The sequence below is a fragment of the Chanodichthys erythropterus genome, chromosome 9 (genome assembly GCF_024489055.1).
Source record: "Chanodichthys erythropterus isolate Z2021 chromosome 9, ASM2448905v1, whole genome shotgun sequence".
Classification (NCBI taxonomy): Eukaryota; Metazoa; Chordata; class Actinopteri; order Cypriniformes; family Xenocyprididae; genus Chanodichthys; species Chanodichthys erythropterus.
The window spans coordinates 29609777-29636784 of NC_090229.1; the positions used below are offsets into that span (position 1 = coordinate 29609777).

General features: G+C 36.2%; 2 protein-coding genes across 3 annotated transcripts in view; both read right to left on the reverse strand.

Moving 5' to 3' along the window:
- rab11fip1a (RAB11 family interacting protein 1 (class I) a) overlaps window positions 1-7227 on the reverse strand; it is a 28738-nt gene extending 21511 nt beyond the window's left edge. Inside the window, exon 1 of the mRNA XM_067395259.1 lies at window positions 6144-7227. Coding sequence (XP_067251360.1) covers window positions 6144-6487 — 344 coding nt within the window. The 5' untranslated portion in view covers window positions 6488-7227. The remainder of the gene's footprint in view (window positions 1-6143) is intronic.
- A 1219-nt stretch (window positions 7228-8446) lies between these two features.
- Window positions 8447-27008, reverse strand: part of adgra2 (adhesion G protein-coupled receptor A2) — a 107486-nt gene continuing 88924 nt past the window's right edge. For both annotated transcript variants that reach the window (XM_067395260.1, XM_067395261.1), the window contains 13 exons: window positions 25446-25659; window positions 23730-23894; window positions 23446-23644; window positions 20316-20465; window positions 20068-20229; window positions 19689-19889; window positions 18211-18400; window positions 17775-17983; window positions 16371-16498; window positions 15998-16121; window positions 15065-15213; window positions 12833-12922; window positions 8447-12113 (listed from right to left, as the gene is read on the reverse strand). In XM_067395260.1, coding sequence (XP_067251361.1) covers window positions 10673-12113; window positions 12833-12922; window positions 15065-15213; window positions 15998-16121; window positions 16371-16498; window positions 17775-17983; window positions 18211-18400; window positions 19689-19889; window positions 20068-20229; window positions 20316-20465; window positions 23446-23644; window positions 23730-23894; window positions 25446-25659 — 3422 coding nt within the window. In that variant the 3' untranslated portion in view covers window positions 8447-10672. The remainder of the gene's footprint in view (window positions 12114-12832; window positions 12923-15064; window positions 15214-15997; window positions 16122-16370; window positions 16499-17774; window positions 17984-18210; window positions 18401-19688; window positions 19890-20067; window positions 20230-20315; window positions 20466-23445; window positions 23645-23729; window positions 23895-25445; window positions 25660-27008) is intronic.

A 27008-nucleotide genomic window follows, 5' to 3' on the forward strand; every position in this document is an offset into this window, starting at 1 on the left:
AAATGCTTGCAGTGCAAAATACTATAATGAAGCGCCAGTGCCAACATTTACAGCTTTTGCAGACTGTCAATATTATTTGATACTAATATGGAGGACTCTTTGATTACGAAATAAACACATCAAGCTAGAAACCTCTCTACTGTCCACTGGGCGTCTGTGTGTCATCAAGCTAGAATATAGCAATGCTGATGGTTCTGGACTGTGAGAAGAAAAGATCACATAAGTAGCCGAATCCAGCTTCGCGTTACTGTTTTTGAAAACCTATGCTAGCTATGAAATAATTTGACAATGCAAATAGGTGAAAATATCTCTATTGCTTAGTTAAATCTGACACTTCTATACTTGAGCTCTCAGCCAATGATGCACTGGAGCTACGCAAGGACCGGGAATGTAAAAATAGATGTATAAATAAATATGGAAATAAATACATAAGGAAATAAATAAACAAAAATAAATGAACACAAATGAAAAAAAAAAAAAAAACATAAATAAATGAAAGAATACAAGTTTAAAAAAAAATGGTAAAAGGAAAAAGTAATACAAAAAATATATTAACATAAATTATATTTGTTTTATCATGTCATTTATTCCTTTATTTATTATCCTATTATTACAATTATTAATCTATTTATTAGACTGCCTACACCAAGTGCAACTAGCCTGCTTTGTTGGCTGAGGCTATTTACACTAACTCTGCCCACCATTGTCTGAGAAACAAAATTACAGTGGTGTGGAGAGTAAAGGGGGTCGCACACCGGACGCGAAGCTCAGCGCCGCGCAGCATCGCGCCACGTCTTTAAAATTTGAATGCATTGTTTTCTATGAGAGTACGCACACCGCCGGCAACATTCGGCGCCTGTCCGCGGCGCCCAGCCACGACTCAGGAAGTTGTTTAAAATCCTGCCGCGCCACAGAGCGCCATGTACATTGTTTTACATTAAATGTATATTATATTTCTATCAAATCATCGTTAATGTACATTCTGACTTCACCCTGTGCTGCAAGATACATCAGTTTCACATTCTAAGTTTAACAGCTTGAATAAAGTCTAAAAATGTATAATAAACGTAGCATTTTCTTTCCTTTTGCTTTGTTGTGCCATTTTTCCATGTACACTAACCTCAGTGCGAAATATTAAAGCATAGGCAAGTAACGTTTCCCTGTAGACGTAAAACACTCCCATTGTGCAGCTCTTCTATCAGGAGTCGAGTCAAAATTGAGCTCGCGCGTATATAATGTGCGCGGCCGGTGTGCGACCTGTGAGTTGTCAGAGACGCGACGCTGCACGGCGCCGAGCTTCGCGTCCGGTGTGCGACCCCCTTAAGGCAGGTGGCGCTAGTTAATGACTTGATCGACCTGACTTCAAATCTGATAAATATAATCATATACACTGATTTTGTTATCATCACAATGTGTTATACAATACACAAATGGTATCTGCCATAAATAGCATCTAACACTAGCCTATTTGCACTTAGTGTAAAGAAAATACTTTTTTACACTTTGTAAATACCATCTATCGCTATTTGCACTTTATTAATTCAACATTTTTCCTCATAAAACAGAATAAGAAAATAGTTTATTATAATAGTTTCCACATACTGGCATGGAAGTTATAGACTTTAATGAAAACAAAACGGTAAATAGTTATTTTTAATTCTTTGTTAGGGTTGGGAATCAAAAATCGATTCCAATTCTGGAATCGGATTATAAAATTAATTTCGATTCCTCTTATCGATTCCTGTGTGAGCATTTTAATGTGATTTTAAACCATTCAAGCACAAGAAGAAGCAAAAGATATCTCAATTTGGTACTCGAACGCTGTTTTCTGAGCACACATTCAAAGCGCGCGCACAGAAAGCTGCCTCTCATGTTGTGCTTGAATACTGAACAGAGTTGCTGTACACGTCTTGCACTTGAATGGACAAATACACAAATAATTATGTCAAAATATCCCTGTAAACAATCAGTTTTTTTCTAGAGTAAATGTAAATAGTTGAGAATACTATAGAATACTACAGAAAAGAAAAGAATAAAACCTCTGACTTTCAATGCTAATAGATTACAGTTAATATGACATGCATACAAGACTTATCAGATCTGAGGTTATTATGGGAGACAAGTCATTCAGTGATACTTAAGCCAATACCTCCATCAAAACACACCTGCTTGAAATAATCACACATTTTAAGTATTTACATTAATTCTGAATATCCCATTACATCATAAGGAGTTTTGCATTCCAATTTTACATAAGCCTACGTGGATACACCCAAACATTCTCGTCACAGCTATTAACATACTTCACCATTACATATAGTCTCAGGTGCAATACACACCTGCTTTAAATGGCAACCATGTGAACTGGGGCAAACCCAAGGCAAACAGACTGATCTTACACGTCCCTTTCACTCTTTGCTCTGAACCAGAACAGAAAGTCAAACTAAAAGGCAAATAAAGAGTGTCTGTATTTGAATAAAGAACAGCCATCATTACCACTGAAAAAGAACAAACTTTGAAAATATATATATTTTTAAATTATAATATGTTTCCACATACTGGGATATTCTTTCCTATTCTTCTTATTATTAAGTATAAAAATAACAAAACAAAAATATTTATTATTATTAAAAACTACTACTATTATTTTTCATACAATCATAATATATTTCTATCATAATTTAGTCACTACATTGCAAGCGAACCTTTTCATAACAGAAGGCCATAATACGCTTTCAGTTTTAATATTAATTGTGTAGCTCTAGTGTCTGTATGTTGAATTAGAATTTAAATTTACTAAACTGCATGAACCAGATCTACCAAAGGAAAAGAACACAGTGTTCACACACACGAGCACACACGCGCACACACACACACACACACACACACACACACACGCACACACACACTCTTTCAGGTGGTGGAAAGTAAACACTAATGTATTTTATACACTATTAGCCCAACCTTGGGTGTCACTCATGCTTGTCAGTTAATGACTAGTAAAGTTTTTTTGTACTGGGCTGGGTGGAGAGGAATGTAAAAATGTCATTATTTGTAATACAGTTAGACTGGTTGTGTAAGATTGAGCTGAGCTGTATTACTCTATTAGTGCCATTTACTTACTTGCTTGTAATGATAAACTATGACTATTCAAAAGAATACATCTGAGGAAAAAATAAACTTGACCCAGGAAAAAATTAAAAGATCAGCTGATGAAGCTGCAACCAGTTACCCCTGATATTAATAATTGTTCTGTATAAGACTTTAAAATGGCTTATGGGACACATATTTTTATCTCAGCCTAATTAGTAAGGAATCATCTTGACTGAAAAAAAAAAAAAAAGTCAGAGTAAAAAACATTTCTGTTAAAAGGTGAACTTTCTACATGGAGCTGAGCTCACCCTCATGAATGCTGCCATTTTGCGATCACATGATGACAATTATGGATTCAATGGGTCAAGTTACTAGCAATAACATCAACAATAATAATAATGTTGTTTATTTTATATTGCACTTTTTCTGTGTTCGAAAGGGGCTTTAAAAAAAGCATACAAATATAAAACAAGCAAACCAAACAACAAACATGGTCATGGTCAAGTCATGACCAACAGATCATGCGTGTTTATCCACTGGTTCAAAGAAGCAGACCCTGATGGAGCAATGAATCAAATGGGTCTGACAACCTGCAGAGCCAGCGGCACACAACAAGGACAAACAGCTCTGGACCTCAAACGCTGAAGGCCACAGAGCAAAAACACAGGTCTTACACTTCCCATTCGCTCTCTCAAAGGCCAGAATAGGGAGTCGACTGGACAAATTGCAAGCCAACCTAATATGCAAATAAAGTGAAACTCGTGTGCCTTCTGTTTTTGAATATGAGCAGCCCTCATTTCCAAAGGTGGAAATGAAAAGCTGGAGAAAAAAGAAAAGTTCAAACAATGACTACATTGAAACTACTAAAAAAAAGTATGTTTGTGTTCTGCTTCCTACACTTGCGCCTCTTCTGTTTCTGAGGTGTCTATTTATACACTTTCTGTGGAAATATTTCTATATTTATTGTCAAAAACTGATATTCAGTTCCTAATATAGAGGCAAGGCAAGCATGACTATTACTCATATCCAGGGTTAGGGCCATTAAAAAAAGCAAAAAAGTAAGTTGTCCTATAGACATGAATGACAGCTCAATTCATGTGGTTTTTGAGATGTTTTGTTTGTTTGTTTTTTCATAGTTACAATTTTCACATTATGGACAAAATCTAGAAAAAAAAAAAAAAAATCCAGATCTGGGTAATATCTGGAGATCAGGGGGGTATTCCAGAAAGCAGGTTATGTGACATACCTGGGTATGTTTAAGAGTAAGTAAGCGGATAACCTCAACTTTCGGTTCCAAAAACAGAGGTAACTTGGGTATATAAAGTAACCATAGCAACTTGCTCTCTGAACGTAACCTGCTCCGGAGCAGGTTATGTTAAAGGGTTAGTTCGTTTAAGAGGAATTCAGATGCATGTTATATTAACTATATGGTTATATTAATGTATCGAAATTTGTTATATAGTTACAGTTATATACACAATGTTATATTATACAATATATAACTGTTTATTCAATTCTAATATATGAATGTATTTTATTGTCATCTCACACATGGATCTGCTTTTTATCCTTTATAACAGGACATTTTCTATGCTATAATTTCTATAATAAAATACATATCATATATGTGATATCTTATTTAATAATTAGCATCAAACAATATTATTAATATTAATAAAAAAATGATTGCATAACCACCCAATAGGTGGTGATGTGCACCAAATAGGCTATGTAGATCGCCATTAAACAAAAGAAGAAGAATGAAGTAGAATGGCGCGCTTTTTCTTAGCGTCTGTTTCCATGGTGAATCATCAATTTGTCACTCTGTTGAGAATGTTTTGTGTGTTAACCGGGAACATACTCTGGGTTGGCTGAACTTGCTCCCGGACGCATTTTTGGAACCACGAGTAAGCAAGGTTTGGGTTAATCAACCGAGAGTTCAGGGTATATGTGACAGTAAGTTAACCCTGCTTTCTGGAATACACCCCAGAACATTACTTGAAAGTGAGTTCTTTTTAAACAAACACCTAGCAACACCCTAGCAACCACAAAGCAACATTCAAAAACAGTCAGAACACCTTATCAACCTTATAACATCATCCTGGTGACAGGTCAATAGCTAAAAACATGTAAAAATTAAAAACCTTGTTTGATTTGATTGGCTATCTCAAACTTTTCGACAATGACGAGCGCTGTTATACTGCTAAGGCCAACCAGCCTAAAAATGTAACTTTTAAAACTTTTTATCATCTTAAGAAAAACAGAGCCGGTGCATAATGGACTGCAGCATCAAGAAAATCTATTATTTTTGGGGGGTCAATTTGTCCATTTCTAATTGTTGGCGGGGATGACACTTGTGACCCCTCAATGTCTATGGTGGTTATGTTGCAGTGTTATCAATTCAATAAAACTATGTTTGGAATTATCTTGTAGTGTTAATTCATTCATTCTCTGAAGTGAATGGTATTTGACAGTATTTACAACCCACAGCCTATTTGACAAATTATTTTTGTATATTATGTTGAATCATACTGATTGGAGAGGGGGAAACATTTTGTGAAAAAAAAAAATAAATAAATAATAATAATAATAATAATAAATAAATAAAAATAATAATATGACCCAAACAAAACTGTGAATTTGATGAACAGGTTGATTTAAAATAACATAGTTATAGTTTTTTTTCTTTTTTCAGTTTTAACTAAATACTCAAATCAGTGATGTGTGACGTAGCTGAATCATCTCATCACAACATTTCAATGCATCCAATCAGTTATCACATGTATACAGTAAGAAATTAAATATTACTGTATAATTTTCATGAAAATACAAACCCCCAGGAGACAAAGTGTACTTTTACTTGACTAACATTGTTTTACAAGGGTGGGGTACTGAATCCTGCCCATGCAAAAGAGGAGACTAAAACATACTTTGATGAACTGCTTGGTAGCTTATCACTTTAAACTTTTAAAATCTTTGAGCCATAATAGGATACTTTTATGACGCAAAGATATAATTTTAACCCCCCTATGGGACAGAATGACACTCACTCAGTCTTTTTGCGTGATTTGTTGGCGTGGAGATCCACCAAGTTGATGACAGCCTGCCCCAAAAACTTGTCCAGTCCCACCAGGGCTCGGTGCATAGCGATGATGTAAAGCGTGCATCGCTCCGCGTTCCCCTGATGGACCAGCGGCAGATCGAACGTCGCTTCTTCCTTCCATTCGGGCGAGACGCATTTCTCCGCTACGGACGTGGAAAACTTGTCCTTGCCCACCTGCATGATGGCATATGCGTCGTTCGTTCCATTTTTGCCCTTGATCCGCAGGTTTCGTGCTTTGAGCACTGTCACCTGAACACTGGTGGGATACCACTGCTGGTCACCCAAAGACATTCTCAGTTAAAGTCCGGGTTCAACCGGGACGAAAAGTTGCGCTTTGTTCGTTCGATCCCGCTTGATGTTTGCCTTGTATCCGGTGTCGCTCTGGCTCCTGTGTGTAACTGTTTGGGAGATCTTATAAGCTCCGCCCCTCACGCATGACGTATACTGTGTACCCAACGTTCAGGTGATGCAGGTATCAGATCATTCTTCACATTAAACTATTAATAAAGAGCTTTTGACTGAACACTAAACCATGTGATAACCTTTTTCAATTCTAAGTTTTATCAAAGTGCTGCATCACTTTTAACCTTTGGTCGTGATTTAACAACAATTTTAACCTCGAAGTGCGACGCAAAGTGTGTACAATAAACGATACGGTTGCTAATATATATATGCGTGTTGTTTAGCAACAAACAACCAATCAGAAACCGCCTCACCGGTAAGCTCATTACATATTCTTGCATTTTGTACAGTCGCAAAACACTTCATCGTAATCGAGATTTTAAAAACTGTTCTCTAACGTTTCCTCAATTTACTTCCTCAGACTTTATCTGTTCAGAAGATGAATCACTACTGGAAAACACAGATAAAGGCTATATTCAGCAGGATAAAAATAGAAAACGGCAGTGAGTAATTATTTTGAAGCCAATTAGTCATCTTTCAGATTAACTCCGTCTTCTGCTATTTGTAAATCACTGTGTTTATCAGCACACTTTGCTTCAGGCTAGCTATAACCTCATACCAAACCTGCACTACCGAGGTCAGTCAGTCTTGTCAGAAGCTTACTAGCGTGATGTTCATTCCTTTGTTCTCAGTGAGCGTGTCAGTGTTTGTCCCGCCCAATCTTTAAAGTACCGCACTCTGATAGGATAATGCTTGTGTCAATAAAAAAGGCTCACTTTTGATTGGCTTTATTTCTTATGGACTGGAGGATATCGATTTGCATATTACATAGAAACAGAAGTTATGCAATTGACTAATAAATACTTTGGGTTGAGATTTTTCTCATTTAAATCACATATAATACCTCAACATAAAAAAAAAACAAACAAGTAAAATAATTTTGATTTTATGGAATTTTTCTTTCCAAACCTTTATTTTGCATCAGGTCATTGATAAGGCACAATCTTAACATCTATAGGAAATATATTACTGAAATCGATACAAAAATGTTATCATTTTCATATTGAAGTGAGTGACAAAAATATAAATACTTATGATATTATTGAAATCTCCCTTTTAAACTTTGAAATGATAGCCAACAATAATATTTTGATTGTAATCACGAAGATTAAAAGGGAGATTTTAATAATTTCAATAACAATTAGGATAACACTGAATTTATACTGACCCTCAGAAGCTAGGCCTACCCAGAGGCAAAGAAAATTGTTCATGCAAATATCACAATGTCACATGAAACCAATATGCACAAACAAGCCATTTAAAATGTAAATTTCCTTCGTTTTTAAGAGAAAACACATACACATGGCAAACTTTCAGTAGGCCACAGATTTCATGTATTATTGTTTTTCATTGTTGACAATTTGCACTCAAAACTATTGAAATCATAGCACATAAAATCTGTAATAATGACATGGTGATCACTATATAAGCCTTCATAATCAACATTTAATCTACATTAATCACAAATCATCATGACGTTAAATGCTTTATGATTTGGGGGAAATGGAGGACTTGTTCTTTAGCAATATGTGGTCTTTAAATATTTATCAGTTGTAAAGGAGATTTCTGGCTTGAAGGGTAAAAGACAAATGGGAGGCTACATAATATCAAATAAGATCTTCTGTAAAGGTTAAACTTTGAGTTTCTTTGGCATACAAACATCCCTGAATACACTTTAAACTTATTCATTTTACTTTAATCAAAGTGTAAGCTAAAAGACAGGTAATGTGTTTTGCTTGTGACTTTGTCATCATGTGAGAAATCTAAAAATAATGACACTGCAGTCAGATTCTGGTAGCTTGTGGGCCTTGGAAAACAAAAAAAAACAAAAAACAAAAAACAGTCAGTGCGAATATCTGAAATTCCCTTTGGCTTTTTTGTTGGGATTGTCCATTCTTTGCTTTCATAAGAAAAAGACATCTGAACACTGTTGAAAAACAAAAGATCTTTTTAAATAATTTTTTTATCACAAATTCCTTGCTATCCAACAACAGATCTTTGCATATTGTTAGAGGGAGTACTAACGATTCCTGATAGATTAGTAATCCTTGTTGCTAAACATTTTGTGGGATAAACAATGCTTGGAAATGAACAGAAGTGTTATTAAAAAAGTGTGTTGGACATGATGTGATAGTGTGCTTTTAGACTAAAAACAGAGTTTATAAAACCACCAATTCTCTGTAAAATACTGATATCGCAAAATTGCATAATGACGATAACAATTACATCCAAAACATTAATACTGATATGTATAATATAAATATGTTATTAATTATAAGAATGTCAAATGCTATCTCCATAACCTGAACCAAGTGCTAAAAAGCCCATGTTACACATGGTGCTACAACAGAACATGTATGAACAAACCACTTGCCCTTCCTTATCAAATCCCTTAGTAACTCAGAGTGAAATCTAAAGAAGCTGTCATTTTTTTTTTTTTTACACAATTTGTCAATCAACAACATTCATTATCAGTGCATTTGATCAATGGCAGAAATGACCCAATAGAGGGCACTATGAAGCAACATTTTCCAAACAGTTCCTATTTTCTAAAAAAACGGAATACAATAGCTCACATCCTGCTGAAGAACATCAGAAGAACAAGAATGACAATTTACAAAGTAACATTGGATGGAATTGTTAGGGATGGATGCTCATCTGTGGCAAGCGTTTGTTTTCTATATTTGTGTCGGACTGATGCCAAGAGCTGCTTATTTTAGTGCCAGAGAGTTGAATTAATACTGTAATGGTCAAACAATACATACGTAACACTTAATGTACATTCTTACAGACATGTAAATGAAATAGCATGAAAAAAAAAAAAAAACGTTTATAAAAATATAACAGACAAAGACACAACAGGACTGAACAAGAAAAATTTAGGGAACAAGCAGATGGTCCACCATCCTGATCGATATGCATAGTCAGAAACATAAAGATCAAAACAGCTGAACTTTAGGTTTATATCCCTTGGCATATTTAATATTAAAATATTCATTGCGTTCAAACAGTTTGTTAGATTAAGTGGCATTACAAGCAAACAAAAGCACACCAAACGATTTTGCATATTTTGTCACACTAACTCCTCCACCAATCTCTTTTTAGAGGAGTCAGGTTTTGCATACAAACCCCTTCTCTTTCTTCATATATAACTCTTCATATAACCTCTCCTTATTAGCATGCTTAGCATTTGCTTTTTGCATGTTGGACGGTTCCAAGACCACAGAACACTTTTGGAACTTTCAAATATAGGTGATTAATCATTGAAGGAGCCAAATGGTTCTCTACACTGCTGAAAAAACCTAATTTGAACCAGCTTAAGCTGCAGTGTTGTAGAACTCGTGACTGGACGAGACTGTCTGAGACAGAGACCTGAGGAGGGTCTGAACCAGGGGTGTCCAAACTCGGTCCTGGAGGGCCACTGTCCTGCAGAGTTTAGCTCCAACCCTAATTAAACACACCTGAACCAGCTAATCAAGGTCTAACTAGGCATACTGGAACCTTACAGGCAGGTGTTTTGGAGCTGGTTGGAGCAAAACTCTGCAGGAAAGTGGCCCTCAAGGACCGAGTCTGGACACCCCGGTCTGAACCATTCATATTCAAACAGTGTACATATGCATCATTGGGGTGAATGAAGCCTGGTTTTGCATCAGTGTCACACAGACCTTGTGCAGATATGTCGGAATGTTGTAGTACTCGAGACCAGCTTTGGGATCCAAGTCAAGACCATATGAAAACATAGAGGCGGACTCTTGAGTTCTACAACACTGCTAAGCTGGTTTAGCTGGTCTCCCAGCCTGGCTAAGCTAGTGTGTAGTTGGGTGGAAAAGTGTCCAAAACTCCTCTAAAACCAGAAAATAGACCAACTAAGACCAGCAAACCATCGTAGGCTGGTTTAAGCTAGTTTATTCAGCAGGGCTGTGGAGAAAGAAATCCATGCTTTGGCTTTTAGCATACAGGTACACACCTTCAAGAAACTTTCAAAAGTCTTTCAACTCTAACCACAGCTCATTATTATACAGTTGTCTCGCTCTTCCATACCCTGCTCTTCATACCAACCGAACCCTGTGATTGGTCAGTTCCGCTAGTGTCCAGTTCCACCACGGATCCCTTTAGTGTTCCATTTGGTGCTGAAACTGTCGACAACGAGGCCGTGGCAGTGACATTTGATGTCACGTTTAGTGGGAACGAACTTCGCTTCGACTCTCTCTCAGCTGCGGCAGCCAATTTAAGATTGTCTTTGCTAGCGCTACGGCGTTGAGCATTCTGCTGCATGGCGGCCCTACTTGCCATAGAAGGCAACAGTGGAAAAGGTTTTCTACTTCCACTACTACCTCCATCACTACCTTCCGAAGGGCTCGTCACTAGTCCCTCCCCTCTGTGCCGTCCATTGGTCAGAAGGCCGTTCTGGCTCTCTGAATGGCTATTCCGTATACTTCCATTCTCACTGGAAGCATGTTTGTGTAGGAGGTGCATGTTTGATTGTTCTGTCCCAGAGGGTCCCAAAGCACCCATGCTACCTCCTCCCCCTGCTCTGAGAGCTTTGAGGCGGTAATGCCCTCTAGGGTCCCCTCTGTGATGGTACTGGGTATTGCCACCCTTGGTTCTACTACAAGCCTTCCTCCTTTGAGGCTGCTGGACAGGCAGTAGACTGGGCAGCAGATTGTTGGCCGGCTTGTTGTTCTCCGTGCTTGTGCTTGTGTTGGTATTAGTTCCCGTCGGTGCCCGGGCGGCGTTGTTCGCATTGTCTTGCGTCACTTGGAGGAGGTTGGTGAGTTTGCAAGGCCCAGCGGCAATGCTCGTTGTTCCACTTTGAGTAGATGACGACCTGGCAGAAGAAGAGTAATTGTTGGGGTCCGTCGGTGGGTGGCATCCTACAAAAATTTGGGAGCCCCTTTCCGAGACACTCTGTACACCTACAGTGGCAGTACAGGGATGGGAATATGCTGGCATGGGTTGGGAGCGATGGTACCCGGGGCAACACCCTAGCCACGCTGCCTGGACGTCCAAACGCTTGAAACAGTGATGAAGCACCAAGAAGATCCCTAATCCAGTAGCTGTTCCTCCATACAGGCAGCTGAAGAGTTTCCGCTCTCTATCCACGTGCCAAACGGCCATAGCGCCGCAGCACCACAGCCCCACAAACACAAACTGTGTCGCCACCAGTGCCAAACACTGGACCTTTAATGAGTACTGGTCCTCCACTGTTGTCCCAGCATGTACTGGGCCCACAACAGAGTCCGTTGAGAGAAGACTGGTGCTGCCACTGAGTGCTGGTTGACTCTCTGGTAAGGTTGAAGGGTCAGAGGCGGAACAAGGAGGATCTTTGGACTCCTCGAAGTTTTGGTGCCTCAGGCAGAAAGCAGTGCACAGGAAGTAGATCCAGGTCACCAGAATGATCAATCCAGCTGGAATGTAGAAAGCTCCGAAACTGGGTTGCCATACCAACCAGCAGCTGCCGAAAGGTCAAGAGCAGTGAAAAAGGTCAGATAGGGCAAAGATGGTAATTAGTCAAATAACAGAAACACAAAGCAAGCTCTGTACAAAACAGACACTTTTTAAAGGGCCTGTAAATGAGCGGCCCAGCATGAGTAATAAATCTGCATCAAGTATCCGACAGTTAGAAAAGAACAGAAGCTAATAAAAAAACTACGAGTATGACCTCAGACAATTTCATTTTATTATTATATTAAGTGTCGCCAGTCTATCTGTAAGACTGCAATGTGACAAAACACCATAAAACCTATAACAAAAATATCACATGGTAAATACGAAATGAAATAATTTTAATTTCAGAGCAGCTAGATCCAGTACTGGATCGAGTTGTGCTGCTCTCATGTCAAAATAAATACTGTAATAGCAAATATTTATTGTAATAAAAAATGTATTAAATAGTCAGTTTGTTTTGTTTGGTGTCAAAAGTTATTAATAGGACCTACTTAAAATGATGGAAATTATCTAAAGAACCCAGATAAATATCATGTATATAATATACATAAATATGCAGGACAGTTTTACATACTATTGACAGGTAAATGCGTGGAATGCGTTTTGTCTTATATCTCAAGAATCAGTGTTTTAATGTTAGCACTAGGTAGTTTGTTGATAAAATAATTATCTGAAGCTAGATGTGAGCAAACAAGTTTTCCTAATATTTATACATGCAGTACTCACTAAGGAATGTTGTCTCCATAGTTATTGATGTTTACAGCTGCAGTGATACCACATATGATGAGTGGGACACCGCCAGCTATCAAATAAAACCTACCAACAGAAACAGAGATGAAGAAAAGAAAGACTGTTAGGGGTAATTTTGCAAATGCTAACCATGGTAACATAACTAATCATAAAAAAAAAACATTTTAGAAATAAAGGGAAGCCTATGTTTCATTTACTGTTCGTTTACCTCTTTTGTGTTCAGCAGAAAACAGGGTACCACTTTATATTAAGTGGCCTTTACTACTATGTACTTATATTTAAATTAATCATTTGATACAATGCACTTATTGTGTACATACATGTTTTTACATTGTACATTTATTTTAAAAACACCTGCATGTAATTATATCTGTAATTAATTTCTGTAGTTAAATTTATATTTACACCGTTGACCCATCCCTTACACCTTACCCCTACTCTTAAACCTACCCATACCACCAAAGCTTTCCCTAACCTTACCCATATCCCACCTCAATAGCAGCAAAATTGTTTTGCAATTCAAAATGAACCCAATAAGTACATTGTACTTAGTTTTTGATGTAAGTACATAGTAGTTAAGGCCACTTAATATACAGTGGAACCGAAAAAAGAAATTCATTCAGGTTTGGAACAATTTTAGGGTGAGTAAATGATGACAGAATTTCAATTTTGGGTAAACTTTAATTATCAGATACAAAAAAATTCTCAAAAACTTAAATGGACACTGCTGTCTGTTATATTGTCTACAGATGTTTCCTTTGCATGCCGTAAAAGAAATTTGTGTGGTCTATACATTAGGCTAGTTCTGTGACAATGTCTGTCAATGAAGAGCCAAGTCTGGGCTCCAGACAGTGAAGGAGAGAGAGGAAAAATAACAAGATTTATCCCAGGAGGCAGGCGTGGGATCTGGAAAGACCTCCCCAGGGGACGTGGAGAACATGGAGGTCTGGGGTAAAAACAGAACACAGACTAGGGAGAATGAATATATTTGCATGCATGTCTTTGAGGACATGTGAAAGTTAGCCTTAACTAGTTCTATCCTCATTTGATTTACAACTTCTCTGTCCGCGTTTATCTTTTCCCATTCCCCCCATTTGTGCTCTCTTTCCTCTGTCTGACTCCATAACAGCAGATGGGAATCAGCTTTTATCTGGACAATGGTGGTCTTTGATTAGTCAGTTTTTTTTTTTGTTTTTTTTTACATCATGGTGGTCTATTCAGTTGCTCTCAAAAGCCCATTTTCCTCCTGTACGTGCTTATCAATAGTTTCTACTCAGGAAGTGCTAATTCAATATGACATTTGCTCATAAAACTGCCAATGTTTTATGACCAATTTGAGATATGACATTTACTCTGAATACTGCAAGAGCTCTGATTGAACCCATACATTTCCTTTGATGATGATGACAGCAAGGAACTTTTAAAGTTTTCATCTAACATTATGTTCATACTAAAACAACAGCAGTTATTCAAGAGGCTTTCGGACAGTAATTGTTTCTTAGGATGGATGTTGAATGTAAAAGACATTTACATGGCTTGTCTGTTATAAAACTCATTCATTTTACAGCAGGGACAAGAGATTCTGTTGTGCGTCAAGATCCCATCACTCACTGAATCCTACCAACTTTCCTTATTGCCTGATAAAAACGTAGTGTGTTATTGGGATATCTAGCTAATCAAAATAGCTTTTTTAACCACTTAGCACTATGCTATGCTAGTATTCTAAGCTGTTGGCTTGCTAATCAAAGATTGCTAAACACAAAGAAATTTCTAGCTTTAGCCCTCTTTCAAATACATCATAAAATCTTAACTAAGCCTCAAATTTTGAACAGTAATGTTGATTAGGAATGTTGATTCTGAAACCAGTTGTGTTTGTAGCTAATTCAGCCTAGAATGATCTCATGGGTGGTTGGACAAAAACCCTGACATTTCCGATTTGAACAGCAATAAAAAGGCCAACTTGCACCTTTAACTGCTGAAATTACCTCATATCCCCATGTAAAACAATTACAGTCCATATGAGCCAATTGATTGGTTTACAAAGAATTCTTGTTCTATGAGGGTTTTATGGGAACTGAGGCCAGATTATAGAGAGAGAGAAAAAAAACTGATCTGTGACTTTGAGTGTGCTTGTAAAAGATAACTTCTGGAAAACAAGCCGTTATTAACCATCTAATGCTCCCAACCCTCCATAATGACTTCACTGACCTGAGCATGGGCCGCTGGGTTGGTTGTACCGCAGTCTCGCCTTCTAGTTGTTGTGGAGTCCTCAATAAAGCTTCTTTATATATTACCCTGGCGCTAACACCGATCCATAACAAAGTGGACAGAGAAGAGTAGTGAAGGACAATCCCCACCTGACACAAACATACACATACATGAGTAACACAAGCAACACAAATAAAGTAACAATATGTTAGCGCATAGACAAAAGATACATTTTTGAGATAATATTTTAATAACCTCTAGCAATTTTAGTTTTATTTAGTACACTCTTAAGGCCATAACACTCCAAGTTGACGTCCAAAAGGGTGCGCTTGAGCACACCAAAAATCGGACATCGTACTTTGATTCAACATGCTAAATCAGCCAAAATACTCTGACAATGTCCAAGTAGGGCCGTTGTGGAACACTCCACAAAAACTGCGCTAGCCGACGCTCAATGTCGGCTCGGCATTGGCCGAAGGCTGACCATCGGGTTGGTGTGTTAGGACCTTTAGAAGAAAATTGTCTATATAGATTTAACCTGAAAGGGTCAGGCACTTCATATATATAACATTTTAGGGGTTCCCATCATGGGATCATTTTATGAATTTAGGCTTAATTAATTAATTCTGTTTTAATTAATTTTTAACTTTAAGATCACAAACTTACTTTATAACTAAACTAACTTTAACTTTATAACTTCAATAACCTGTTAAAAGTAACCTAATGTAATGTTGTAATAAAGTGTCACCTAATTTAGTTTCTTTATTACTGTATATAATGCTTACTGTTTTTAAAATCATTTCTCTTTACTGTACATTTTTGCACTGCAAAACTCTGGAAATCACTCGCAATCTCCTCCATCTCTTGTTTGTCAGTTGCGTTTGTGACTGGAATAAAATAAAACATTATTATGTAAGAGAAATGGAAACTTACCGCCTGGCATACAATCGGGTAGCCGGTCAGAGTGATGCCTCCAGCAAATACTGCAGACGTCATTGCGATGTGGAAACTAGTGTTCAGAAGGGTGTGCCAACTCTTCCTCGTGATTCTGACAGAGCTAATGACAAAGAAAGCATATGTTAAGAAATGTCACTATTTGGCCAAAACTATGTGGATGTCCGCTTTTAATTAACAGGTTTTGCTATTCCAGTAATAACAAATCAATCAAGAATTGTGCTTACTACCTTGTGGCAACAGTTTACAAGTCTTTTTCTTTTAGTTTTTGGGTGTGTCGACATACCTTTGCTAATATGTCTCAGTACTAGCATATATATGTGTAGCATTTTTAACAAGGTGAGGCAAATACCTGTGATGCAGTATATAGGTGATGATGATAGTGAAGAGACAGAGGAGCAGCACTGCAGTGCAGGTGTAGATCACTGGATGGAGCACTTCCACTGGAACTGAAGGTGAACCTGGAAAATCTGGCATCTCCTGAAATATTGACAAGGAAATGGAGAGAATATTTTGAAACATTCAACCCTTTAACTTTACAGCATATCTACACCTCAAGGGTGAGAAATTCCACATTTTCTTTTCAGTCTGATACCATTTTCTAGGCCAATACTGCTGATGATGATAGCAATAAATAGAATGGAGCTGATTGATTGATTGATTGATTGATTGATTGATTGATTGATTGATTGATTGATTGATTGATTGATTGATTGATTGATTGATTGATTGATTGATTGATTGATTGATTGATTGATTGATTGATTGATAAAATTGGTAGTTATAGCCATATAGTTTCCTTGTTAAATGTTAGATGTAGTTACTAATAACTATGAAGTGTGCAAAATTGCATGCAGCATAATTGCAAAATTGCATAAAACTAACCCTAAAGTAAGTACATGTAGGTATTTAATATAACTCAGTACTCAAATGTATAATTACACTGCAACAAGGACACAGTAAAATAAAGTGTAGCCATTTTTTGTCTCATAAAAAAAAAGTTTCAAAGAAATTGCTCTGATGTCAGTATTGTGAATCATGTGTTCTTCAGTGCCAAGCACACCGATCTATCATTTATCTATCATGTATTCGTACAGTTTTCCCAATAACACCCAGTAGGATCTAGCTGAACATAAAAATCCTTTGACATATGTCAAGATGAAGAAATGTAATATAAAATGTCAGTTTGTAATGGAAGACCTGTCCTCCCTAGGTAAAGGATCTCTCTACTAAGGGTGGGCAAGTTAGAAGAGTTTATTAGCTTGATAAGACTGACCCCAACAGGGCTATCAATCAATAAGCTGACATATTTTGCACTTGGTTACCATTTACACAACCGAGTGATAATAAAACTGACATATTTCCATTTCATTCTATTGGTGGCTTTGTTCCAAAACCTAGTGAGCTGCCTCCCTGTCTACTTCTTACATTTTTAGGCAACATCAGAACTCTCAAACCTCAAACTTTTTTGGAATGCTCTACATAAAAAGAAACCCAATGTATCATTTATTTAGTGCTTTGAACTGAAGAATTCAGGTGAGTTTGATGTTAGCATATGGCTAAGTTAGTGATGCACATAAAAATATATGGAAAACACAAATATTGGGTAATATAATCCATTTTTAATTTGATTGCACAATTATATTGATACTTTTCAGCACTGAATGAAATATTAAAATATAAAGTTTAAACTGGGTTCTCATTTCCAGGGTTCTCAGAAACAGAAGTCATTTTTTCTTTGGTGTCACAGTGTTACCTGTAGTACAGCATAATTGCTTAGCACAGAGCAGCGCAGTGTAGAGGTGGACGCATCGCTATGGGCCAGCTGACAGCCATCTAAACTCCAACTTCCATGATGCTCCAGTGCCTGCAAGCTCCAATGGGCAGCAACAGGGTAATTTCCAGGTGACATATGTCGTAGTGACACAATAATAGGATCGGACTGATTCCACATGCTGCATCCATCTGAAAGGAAGGGAGAGAGAGAAAGCAGGAAAGTTACATCTGTGTTCCAGTGAAAGCTGTTTCAGAAAACAAGATGCATGGCTTTACTAAAATGAATTGTATATTTAAGTCCAAGGATAAATTATGTTTTCCCAAAATGCCTGTACTTCATCAGTACTGCTCAACACATTGTTAAAATTTCATTAATGTTTTGAATTCCTTGAATGTTTGAGGTGAAGGCAACACACCAAGGCCAACATAGATAACTGGAGTGTTGACGCCACGTCTGCGGGCAAGGTCCGAAGGTCCGGTAAAATTGCTGGTATATGGGAAGAATCTTCCATTGCGGAAAGCCACAAACTGCAGCTTACAGTCAGGAGGAGCATTCGGCGGAAAAAGAGACGCAGGGAGAGACACTGAAGCAAGAGCCACTGCATTCTAGAAAGAGAGGAGGGCAAGGCAGAGGTGTTTATTAAAGCAAAAAGCCACTTGAGGCAATGTGTTACTTTCAGTCATTTTACCGTGGTTAAATTACTATTAAATTACAGCAGAAGTAGACAACAATGATTATGACAATATACAATTCTTTTATGTACTTCTTTTTCACAAAAGGAAGCTTTTTGTGTAACTTGGCGTAAGTTACACGAAAAGATTCCTTTTGTGAAAAAGAAGTACACTTTTCTTATTACAGATATAATATACTTTTAAAGAATACACTTAAGAGTTTTTTTCAGAAGCTAAATTGTATGTTGTTTGCAATTACATGAAATTGAGTTTAAACTTATATTAAATACAATTGAAATTCTAGCTTTATGTAATTTCATAATTACTCCTAAATGTTTGTACTGTAATGCACAAGTAATTGTAATGATGTAGTTGAAATTTAGTACATTTAAAATATATGAATTTAAATGTTATATATATATATATATATATATATATATATATATATATATATATATATATATATATATATATTATTAAAAATGTGCTTTAAGGTAAACCTTTTAAGTATGTTAAGTAGCATAGTCATGTACTGTCTTTAATAGGGATAGTTCACAAAAAAATGAAAATGATCACATGATTTACTCACTCTCAAGCCATCCTAAGTGTATATGATTATCTTCTTTCAGACAAACACAATCGGAGATATATTTAAAAAATATCAAGTCCTCCAAGTATGAACGTCGCCAGAAGCTAGTTACTTGAATTTATAAAGTTGTAAATATGGATATTTTTCTTACAAAAATGCATTACTTCGCTTCAGAAGGCCTTTATTAACCCACTGGTGCCGTACGGATTACTTTTTCTATGGATGAATGCATTATTTTTGTCTTCAAAACGCTGCCCCCCATTCATAACCATAATTAACTTTGGAGGACTAAGGATATTTTTAAATATATCTCTGATTGTGTTCGTCTGAAAGAAGATAGTCATATACACGGATGGCTTGAGTAAAATATATCCCATGGGTGAGTAAATCATGGGATAATTTACATTTTTGGGTGAACTATACCTTTAAGTACACTGTGGCCTTTTATTTCAATAATAAATTATCTTCAAGTACAGTTTAAATATAATTGTAAGATTTGAAGAACACTACAATGCAATTAAGCACACTTCTTTTTCACAAGGGTATAATAAGTCTGTCAGTAATAGTGCATATGTATCACAGGCATATTAGGTCTACACACAAGTGTATACTTGCAATCAAATCATGACAAACCTTGAGATGGAAAGCGTTCAGCGAGGTATTATGTGTTCCTGTGGTGCAGCGAAAACGCAGTTGCTGCTCAAGGGAAAATTCAATCCCATCATGCAACTGGCTCCCTCCTGCCCCCTCTCGTCTCTGATAGACCGTGCAGCTCATGCCAGTAAAATGAGCAGGGCGAATCATGTGAGCCTCCATCACAATGTTACGAGAATTCTAAGAAAGCAGAAATATGCTTTGGTGCTCAAGAATCCTTTCTCAGTATTATCAATGTTGAAAACCGCTACCATATTTTTGTGGAAACTATGATGCTTTTTAGGATTCTTTGATTAACAGAAAGAACAAGTTTAGTTGAAATAGTAATAATATGAAGCTGACATGATTAAAAACGTACTTTGGAAAGGTCCTGTGCGTGAGAGTGCAGCTGAGGCCAGGCGAGAGTCTCCAGAGTGTGGACGACTGAACTGCAGGCTCTTTCCTCTCTCTGGGCCCGAGCCAGGATCTGATCATCTACCTGCATCAGGTTACTGCCCATTTCAACCAGCACTTCGGACAGCTGGGACAAAGGAGTGAATGTGTATGTAAGGACACAAATACATGGTGCAATATATACACTGCTGAATAAGAGCATCTTCTACTGACCTCACGCAGTTCTGTTACATAGTCCATGAATTTGTGCATCATCTGAGCCACATAAAGAACATCCACCGTGTCAGTGAAACCGGCAGCCTCCAGTGTGTATGATCGCACCTGGTGTGCCAGAGTCACGGCGTTGGAGGCGTTGATGGGCATCTGAGTGAGAAGGATAGAATTTACAAAATTTTTAAAAATGTATTGCATGTAATCATTGTATGGTTGTCTATTACTGGGGGACATTTTCAGCACATTTTATTATTTCATCATTAGTTTTTCCTATTGTACAAAACCTTTAAAGGCCAATTCACACTGCACTGACAGTCACCAGATTATAGCAAATAATATGTTCAGTTGGGGAAAACAAGCTCCGACAGGGGTAACACACTGTTGCCGTCTCTTTAGCCTTAAAGTACGGAAGAGGATTAGGGCCAAGCAATAATAAAAAAATAAAACCATCTCGAGATTAAAGTTGTTAAATTCAGAGAAAAAACTCGTTAAATTTCGAGAAAAAAGTCAAGATAAAATGTTGAGAATAAACTCGTTAAATTATGAGAAAAAAACTTGTTAAATTTCGAGAAAAAAGTCTAGATAAAATATTGAGAATAAACTCATTAAATTGCGAGAAAAAACTCTTTAAATTTCAAGAAAAGTCGAGATAAAATGTTGAGAATAAACTCATTAAATTGCGAGAAAAAACTCTTTAAATTTCAAGAAAAAAGTCGAGATAAAATGTTGAGAATAAACTCATTAAATTGCGAGAAAAAACTCTTTAAATTTCAAGAAAAAAGTCGAGATAAAATGTTGAGAATAAACTCGTTAAATTATGAGAAAAAACTTGTTAAATTTCGAGAAAAAAGTCAAGATAAAATGTTGAGAATAAACTCGTTAAATTATGAGAAAAAACTTGTTAAATTTCGAGAAAAAAGTCGAGATAAAATATTGAGAATAAACTCATTAAATTGCGAGAAAAAAGTCGCTAAAATGTTGAGAATAAACTCATTAAATTATGAGAATAAAGTCATTAAATTACAATAAAAAAGTCGTTAAATTATGAGAACAAATTCGTAATTTAATGAACTTGTTCTTGTAATTTAACAACTTTTTTCTCATAATTTAATGACTTTATTCTCAATATTTTATCTCGACTTTTTTCTCGAAATTTAACAAGTTTTTTCTCGAAATTTAAAAACTTTAATATCGAGATGGTATTATTTTTTTATTATTGCTTGGCCCTAATCCTCTTCCGTATTAAAGGGATAGTTCACCCAAAAATCTAAATTCTGTCATCATTTACTCACTCCCAAGTTGTTCCAAATCAGTATAAATTTCTGTGTTATGCTGAACACAAAGGAAGATATTTTGAAGAAAGTTTGTAACCAGGCTGCTCAGGTTCTGAGACTTCCATAGTATTTTTTTTTATTATTTTTTTTCCTACTATGGAAGTCAACGGTGCCCCAGAATTGTTTAGTTTCTCACATTCTTCTGGGTTTTAGTTTAGTTTATTTGTTAACAGGGGCAATGCACAATAATAAACATAACTGTAAATGTGCCAGAATTATCCCAGAAGGCTATTTTTCATCTGTAGACCCTTGACAGAATGTTAAAAAGTCACCATAAAACAAAAACAGAGCATCATTACACACATACACATCAAAAATCTTCCTTTGTGTTCAATATAACAAAGAAATTTATACAGGTTTGGAACAACCTGAGGGTTAGTAAATGATGACAGAATTTTATTTTTTGGGTGAATTATCCCTGTAACACATTAATTCTGTTCATGATCATTAGGTTTTACACAAACTCATGGAGTTCATGAACTTGGGTGCTGCTGTCATTAAAGCAAATACTGAGCCATTCCAATTTGTGTACATTTTTCACTGTACAACTTTTCACTTAACTTGTTCTGCTGACATAATTTGAAATTATATATAATTGATAAAATTATACAAAATTGACACAAGCAACAGAAACAATTGTTTGGTCAAAATTGACAAAAACAACAGAAATAATTATGTACGTATCTCCTACTTAAATGGTCAAAAAAGCACTCTAAATTTCAACTGACTGCATTTAATATTAAATTAAACTATAATGCATTTTTACAACATTTTTGAAAACATTACATTCAGTTTGCTTTTAAGTACATTCCTGTCAAATATATTAATTCTGTGATAAATACCCCCTTTTTTCACAAGAGGAAGTTTTAATGGATTTAAGGCCAGCTGTTCATAAGTATCGGATTTCGGCTATCGGATTGGATCAAATCTTCAAAATGGGTTGTTCAAAAGGAAAAAGGGATTCTGAAATCAGATTAGATCACAAAATGAAATCTTGGTTTTGATCTAGATAAAATCATCAGTTTGTTCAGAATTTTTTAGTAATATTGCGATACCTTTGATCCAAAAAATCTGGATTATACTGATCCTATCAGAAGGGTGGATTTCAAGAACAAAAATGTAATAAAACTGTAAAAAAAAAAAAAAAATTTTATCATGTAATATACATACACACATTTTTTTTTTATTTCTCTCTCGATTAGTTTAACTGTTAAAGTAATAAATTAGAAATAGACATTAGGCTACATATTTAGCCTTTCAGTAACCTAATGTAAAGTAAAAAAGAGATTTTGGTGTCATTAAATAATCCCCAAACAGCTGTAAATATCTGATTCAAAGTGTTTTTTATCACTGTTCATAAACTACATTGGCACAATCATAAGAGATGAACCAGTCAAAACTTCTTTGTGAGCTAAAGTTTCTCAGGTGAAACGCAGAACTTTTCTGAGAGAATGCAAAAACCTTGAAATGTTTTTTTTTTCTTTTTTTTCTTTTTTTTTTTTCCCCATCTCATATTCTTTCTATCACCATGTCCCTTTAGGGGCTCCGTAGAGCACTAGTAATCCAGATTTGGTAATCTGAAAAAGTGTGTATCTGGATCAGGGTGATCCAATCCAATTTTGCTTTGCAAAACGAGTACAAAAGTAAGATTGATTACCTGATCCTGGATAGGGAAGCATTTCCAAATCTAGATCATTCTGATCCAGATTAAACTTTTTGAACAACTGGCCCTTACATATTAGTAATTTGTACCACATGTGAATAAAAATTTTTTTTTTTAAAAACTCTGCACTAACCAGTATGAACGTATGCAGGACCCGTGTGATGTCATTCGTATAGAGGCACTGAGAGTAGTCTCCCTCCTCCCAGCGTCCAGAGCGGTCACAATTACGTGAGGCCTTCTTCTGCTCCACACCACCCCCTATACTTAAGGAGGGGTAACGCAGCTGCAGACAGTACTGGTAGGAAGTGATGCCAGCTAGAGTTCTAGGCCACCTGAAGAAAAAAAGGGAGAGTTGACATTTTGCAATAAAAAAGGCAATATTTAACCACAGGTAAAGCTGTAGGACACCTCCCTTACCTGAACTCCCCTCGGTTGTTGGTCACTCTCTGCTCCGGACAGAAGGAGGCGCTGTTCTCCAACACCACTATCTCCACACTGCGCGAGGTGTTCCCGCGGCCCGTGGACACCACACACTCCCACTCACCACTCGCCTCAACGTGGACATTTGACAGGATCAGCTCACTAAAAAATCAAAGATAATGATATGCTGTTGCTAAAGTGTGCTCTGGATGAGCTTTTTTTTTTTTTTTTTACTCAAGATCTGTAATGTTATCCTGTTCTATCTATCCTCTTCAGTTCAGTGCCATTCAGTACTATTGTTGTACTTATTCTTATTGTTATTTTTTCCCATTTCATTTCATTCCAATCCAATTTTCTTTTGTTAACATATTCTGTTCATTTTATATTTTAAATATCTTAGTCCATCCCATTTCATTTAGTCTCATCTTATCTCTTCATGGCTTGTCTCTTCACCTGCACATTCACCCTTAACACATTTTTGCTAATTCCCTTTATATTTCAACATCTTTTCAACCCAACTCTCACAAATATTAAGCAGAACAACTGTTTTCAACATTGATAATAATAAGATGTTTCTTGAGCACCAAATCAGCATATTCAAATGATTTCTGAAGGATCATGTGACACTGAAGACTGGAGTAATGATGCTGACAATTCAGCCTTGCCATCACAGGAATAAATTATATTTTAAAATGTTAAAATAGAAATTAATATATCAATTAGAAAAATTAAAGGATTAGTCCACTTTTAAATAAACTTTTCTTGATGATTTACTCACCCCCATGTCATCCAAGATGTTCATGTCTTTCTTTCTTCAGTCGAAATGAAATTAAGGTTTTTGATGAGAACATTCCACAATTTTTTTCCATATAGTGGACTTCAATGGGCACCAAAAGGTCAAAGTTTGAACTAATTATTATATACTATTGAACTAGCATATTGCATATAAAAATTATTTCAAAACTTTGACCTGAGGAGGGCAGTAATACGCTTAGCAGTGTCTACACTGTTGGAATTCAAATAGAGAAGAAGATGAGAGCTAGTTCAAGATGAGCATTTATGGTTAAAACGTACATAATTTTCGATTTTTTTTTTCAGAAAATGAGCGATGGTTTCACTAGATAAGACCCTTATTTCTCATCTGGGATTGTGTAGAACAATTTGAAGCTACAATGAAACTAATTTTGACCTTCAACTGTTTGGTGCCCATTGAAGTCCACTATATAGAAAAAAAATCCTAGAATGCTTTCATTAAAAACTTTAATTTCTTTTCGACTGAAGAAAGAAATACATGGACATCTTGGATGACATGGGGGTGAGTAAATTATCAGGAAAAGTTTATTTAAAAGTGGACTAATCCTTTAAGTGGCATTTTATTTCATTAATATTATATTGTCTGCAAGTACATTTTTTAAATATAAGGTTACACTTTATTTCGAACTTTACTAACTTTCTACTCACTACCTATAAGTCACTTTGCAACTACATTTCAACTAACTCATTAAAATATTAGAAGACTGTTAGGTTAGGGTTAGGTGTTAGGGTTTAGGTTACTAAATATAAGTTTGTACTTAAGTCTAATCACATAAATGTAGCCTTAGTATAAGAGCATAAGAGACTTCTTTCAAAAACATTTTTAAAAAATCCTATTATTTTAAACTTTTGACCGGTAGTGTATATATAACCAAACCGGATAATCTCAGTATGATTTACCTGGTGATGAAGGTGCAGTCGTGTTGTACACTCTCTTCCAAAAGGACTCCATTTACGGGGTCACTGGTGACAGGCTGGCCATTGTGTTGCCAGTGAAGGGTAGTGATTTTGTCAACCAAGGAAGCAGTGCAATGAAAAGGCAGCCTGTCCCCTTTAAACACGACCTGCCGTAGCGAGGGTAACAGAGACAGCGTGTGCAGCTCCAACGGACCCTCTGAGGAACATAACATAAACAAAACATAACATAAACATTAAGATTCACAGAAAAAAATATTATTTACTAATAAAAATAAAGATTTATTGTATTTCTGTACCAATCTTTCTTAATCCTCTAATATGCTGCCTTTCAAAAGTTTATTATATCAAATCAATCTTTATTCAACAGGGATGCATTAAATTGATCAAAAGTTACATATAATGTCACAATAGATTTCAATTTTAAATAAGTGTTCTTTTAAACTTTCAAATTCATCAAAGGATCCTGAAAAAAATGTATTAACAAAAAGTATTAAGCAGCATAACTGTTTTCAACATTGATATTGATAAGAAATGTTTCTTAAGCATCACATCAGCAAATTACATTTTAAAATATATTTCTGTCATGAAAACTCTGAAAGTTTGGCATGTAATGGATATGATAATGTTAATATGTTTGGTCTCGGCTGCTAGAGAGCAAGTATGAGACTTTCTACTGCCAATAAGGATTAAATTAAGCAAAGTTTAACACTAATCAAGGATTTGTTGATCTGGGTTTTATTTTAAATCGAGTTGTGTTGCACCACTTACTTTTAAACACAGATTAACTAGGCAGAAAGACCATTAGAATTAAAGGTCTGATCAAGCAGAATAGGCGGAGGATGAACCGACGCCAGGCTAAAGAATCCTTAGTGCAACCCACCCTTAAAGTGCCTTAATGTACAAAAATTGTGATCATTTTCAGTTTAACCCTTTTTTATGATGCATACTATATACAGGCAAGCAGATATGCCCAGAATATGAATGCAACGCATTTTCTTTATTATGATTTTCGATTGAAAAAATGCTTAACGAAAAACCTTGTGTTGCATTAATATTCTGTGTTCATTTGTTTGACTCTACAAAGTATGCATAATCAATAAGGTATATATTGAATTTGGTCTTTTAATATCACTGTCTTACTACATTAGATCTTACTACAAACCAGGTAAAAATGACTGGCAGTCAATGGAGAAAAGCCTCGTTTTGCTTGCCAGAGGTGTGACGTCACGTGAAAACATCGATACATACACAACACGCTGCTGTGAGCAAGTAAGACATGCTGCTGCTGTACAAACAGTACTTAACTATAGGGGCGGTGTGGAGCTGTTTATACAACAGATTGACGGCACAAGTACTACATCTGTACAAAGCATACATGAATTATCCATAGCAAATCTATACAGGTGGAGCTGGGGAAGGTGGAGGGTCTCTGAAAGCGCGCTGCAAACTGCTATAGCTGAAGTATTTGAAGGTTGAGCAGTAAGCTCATTGGCTGCTGATACAGCAGGAACCAATCAGCTGTGCCCTACAGAGAACTCTAGAGTT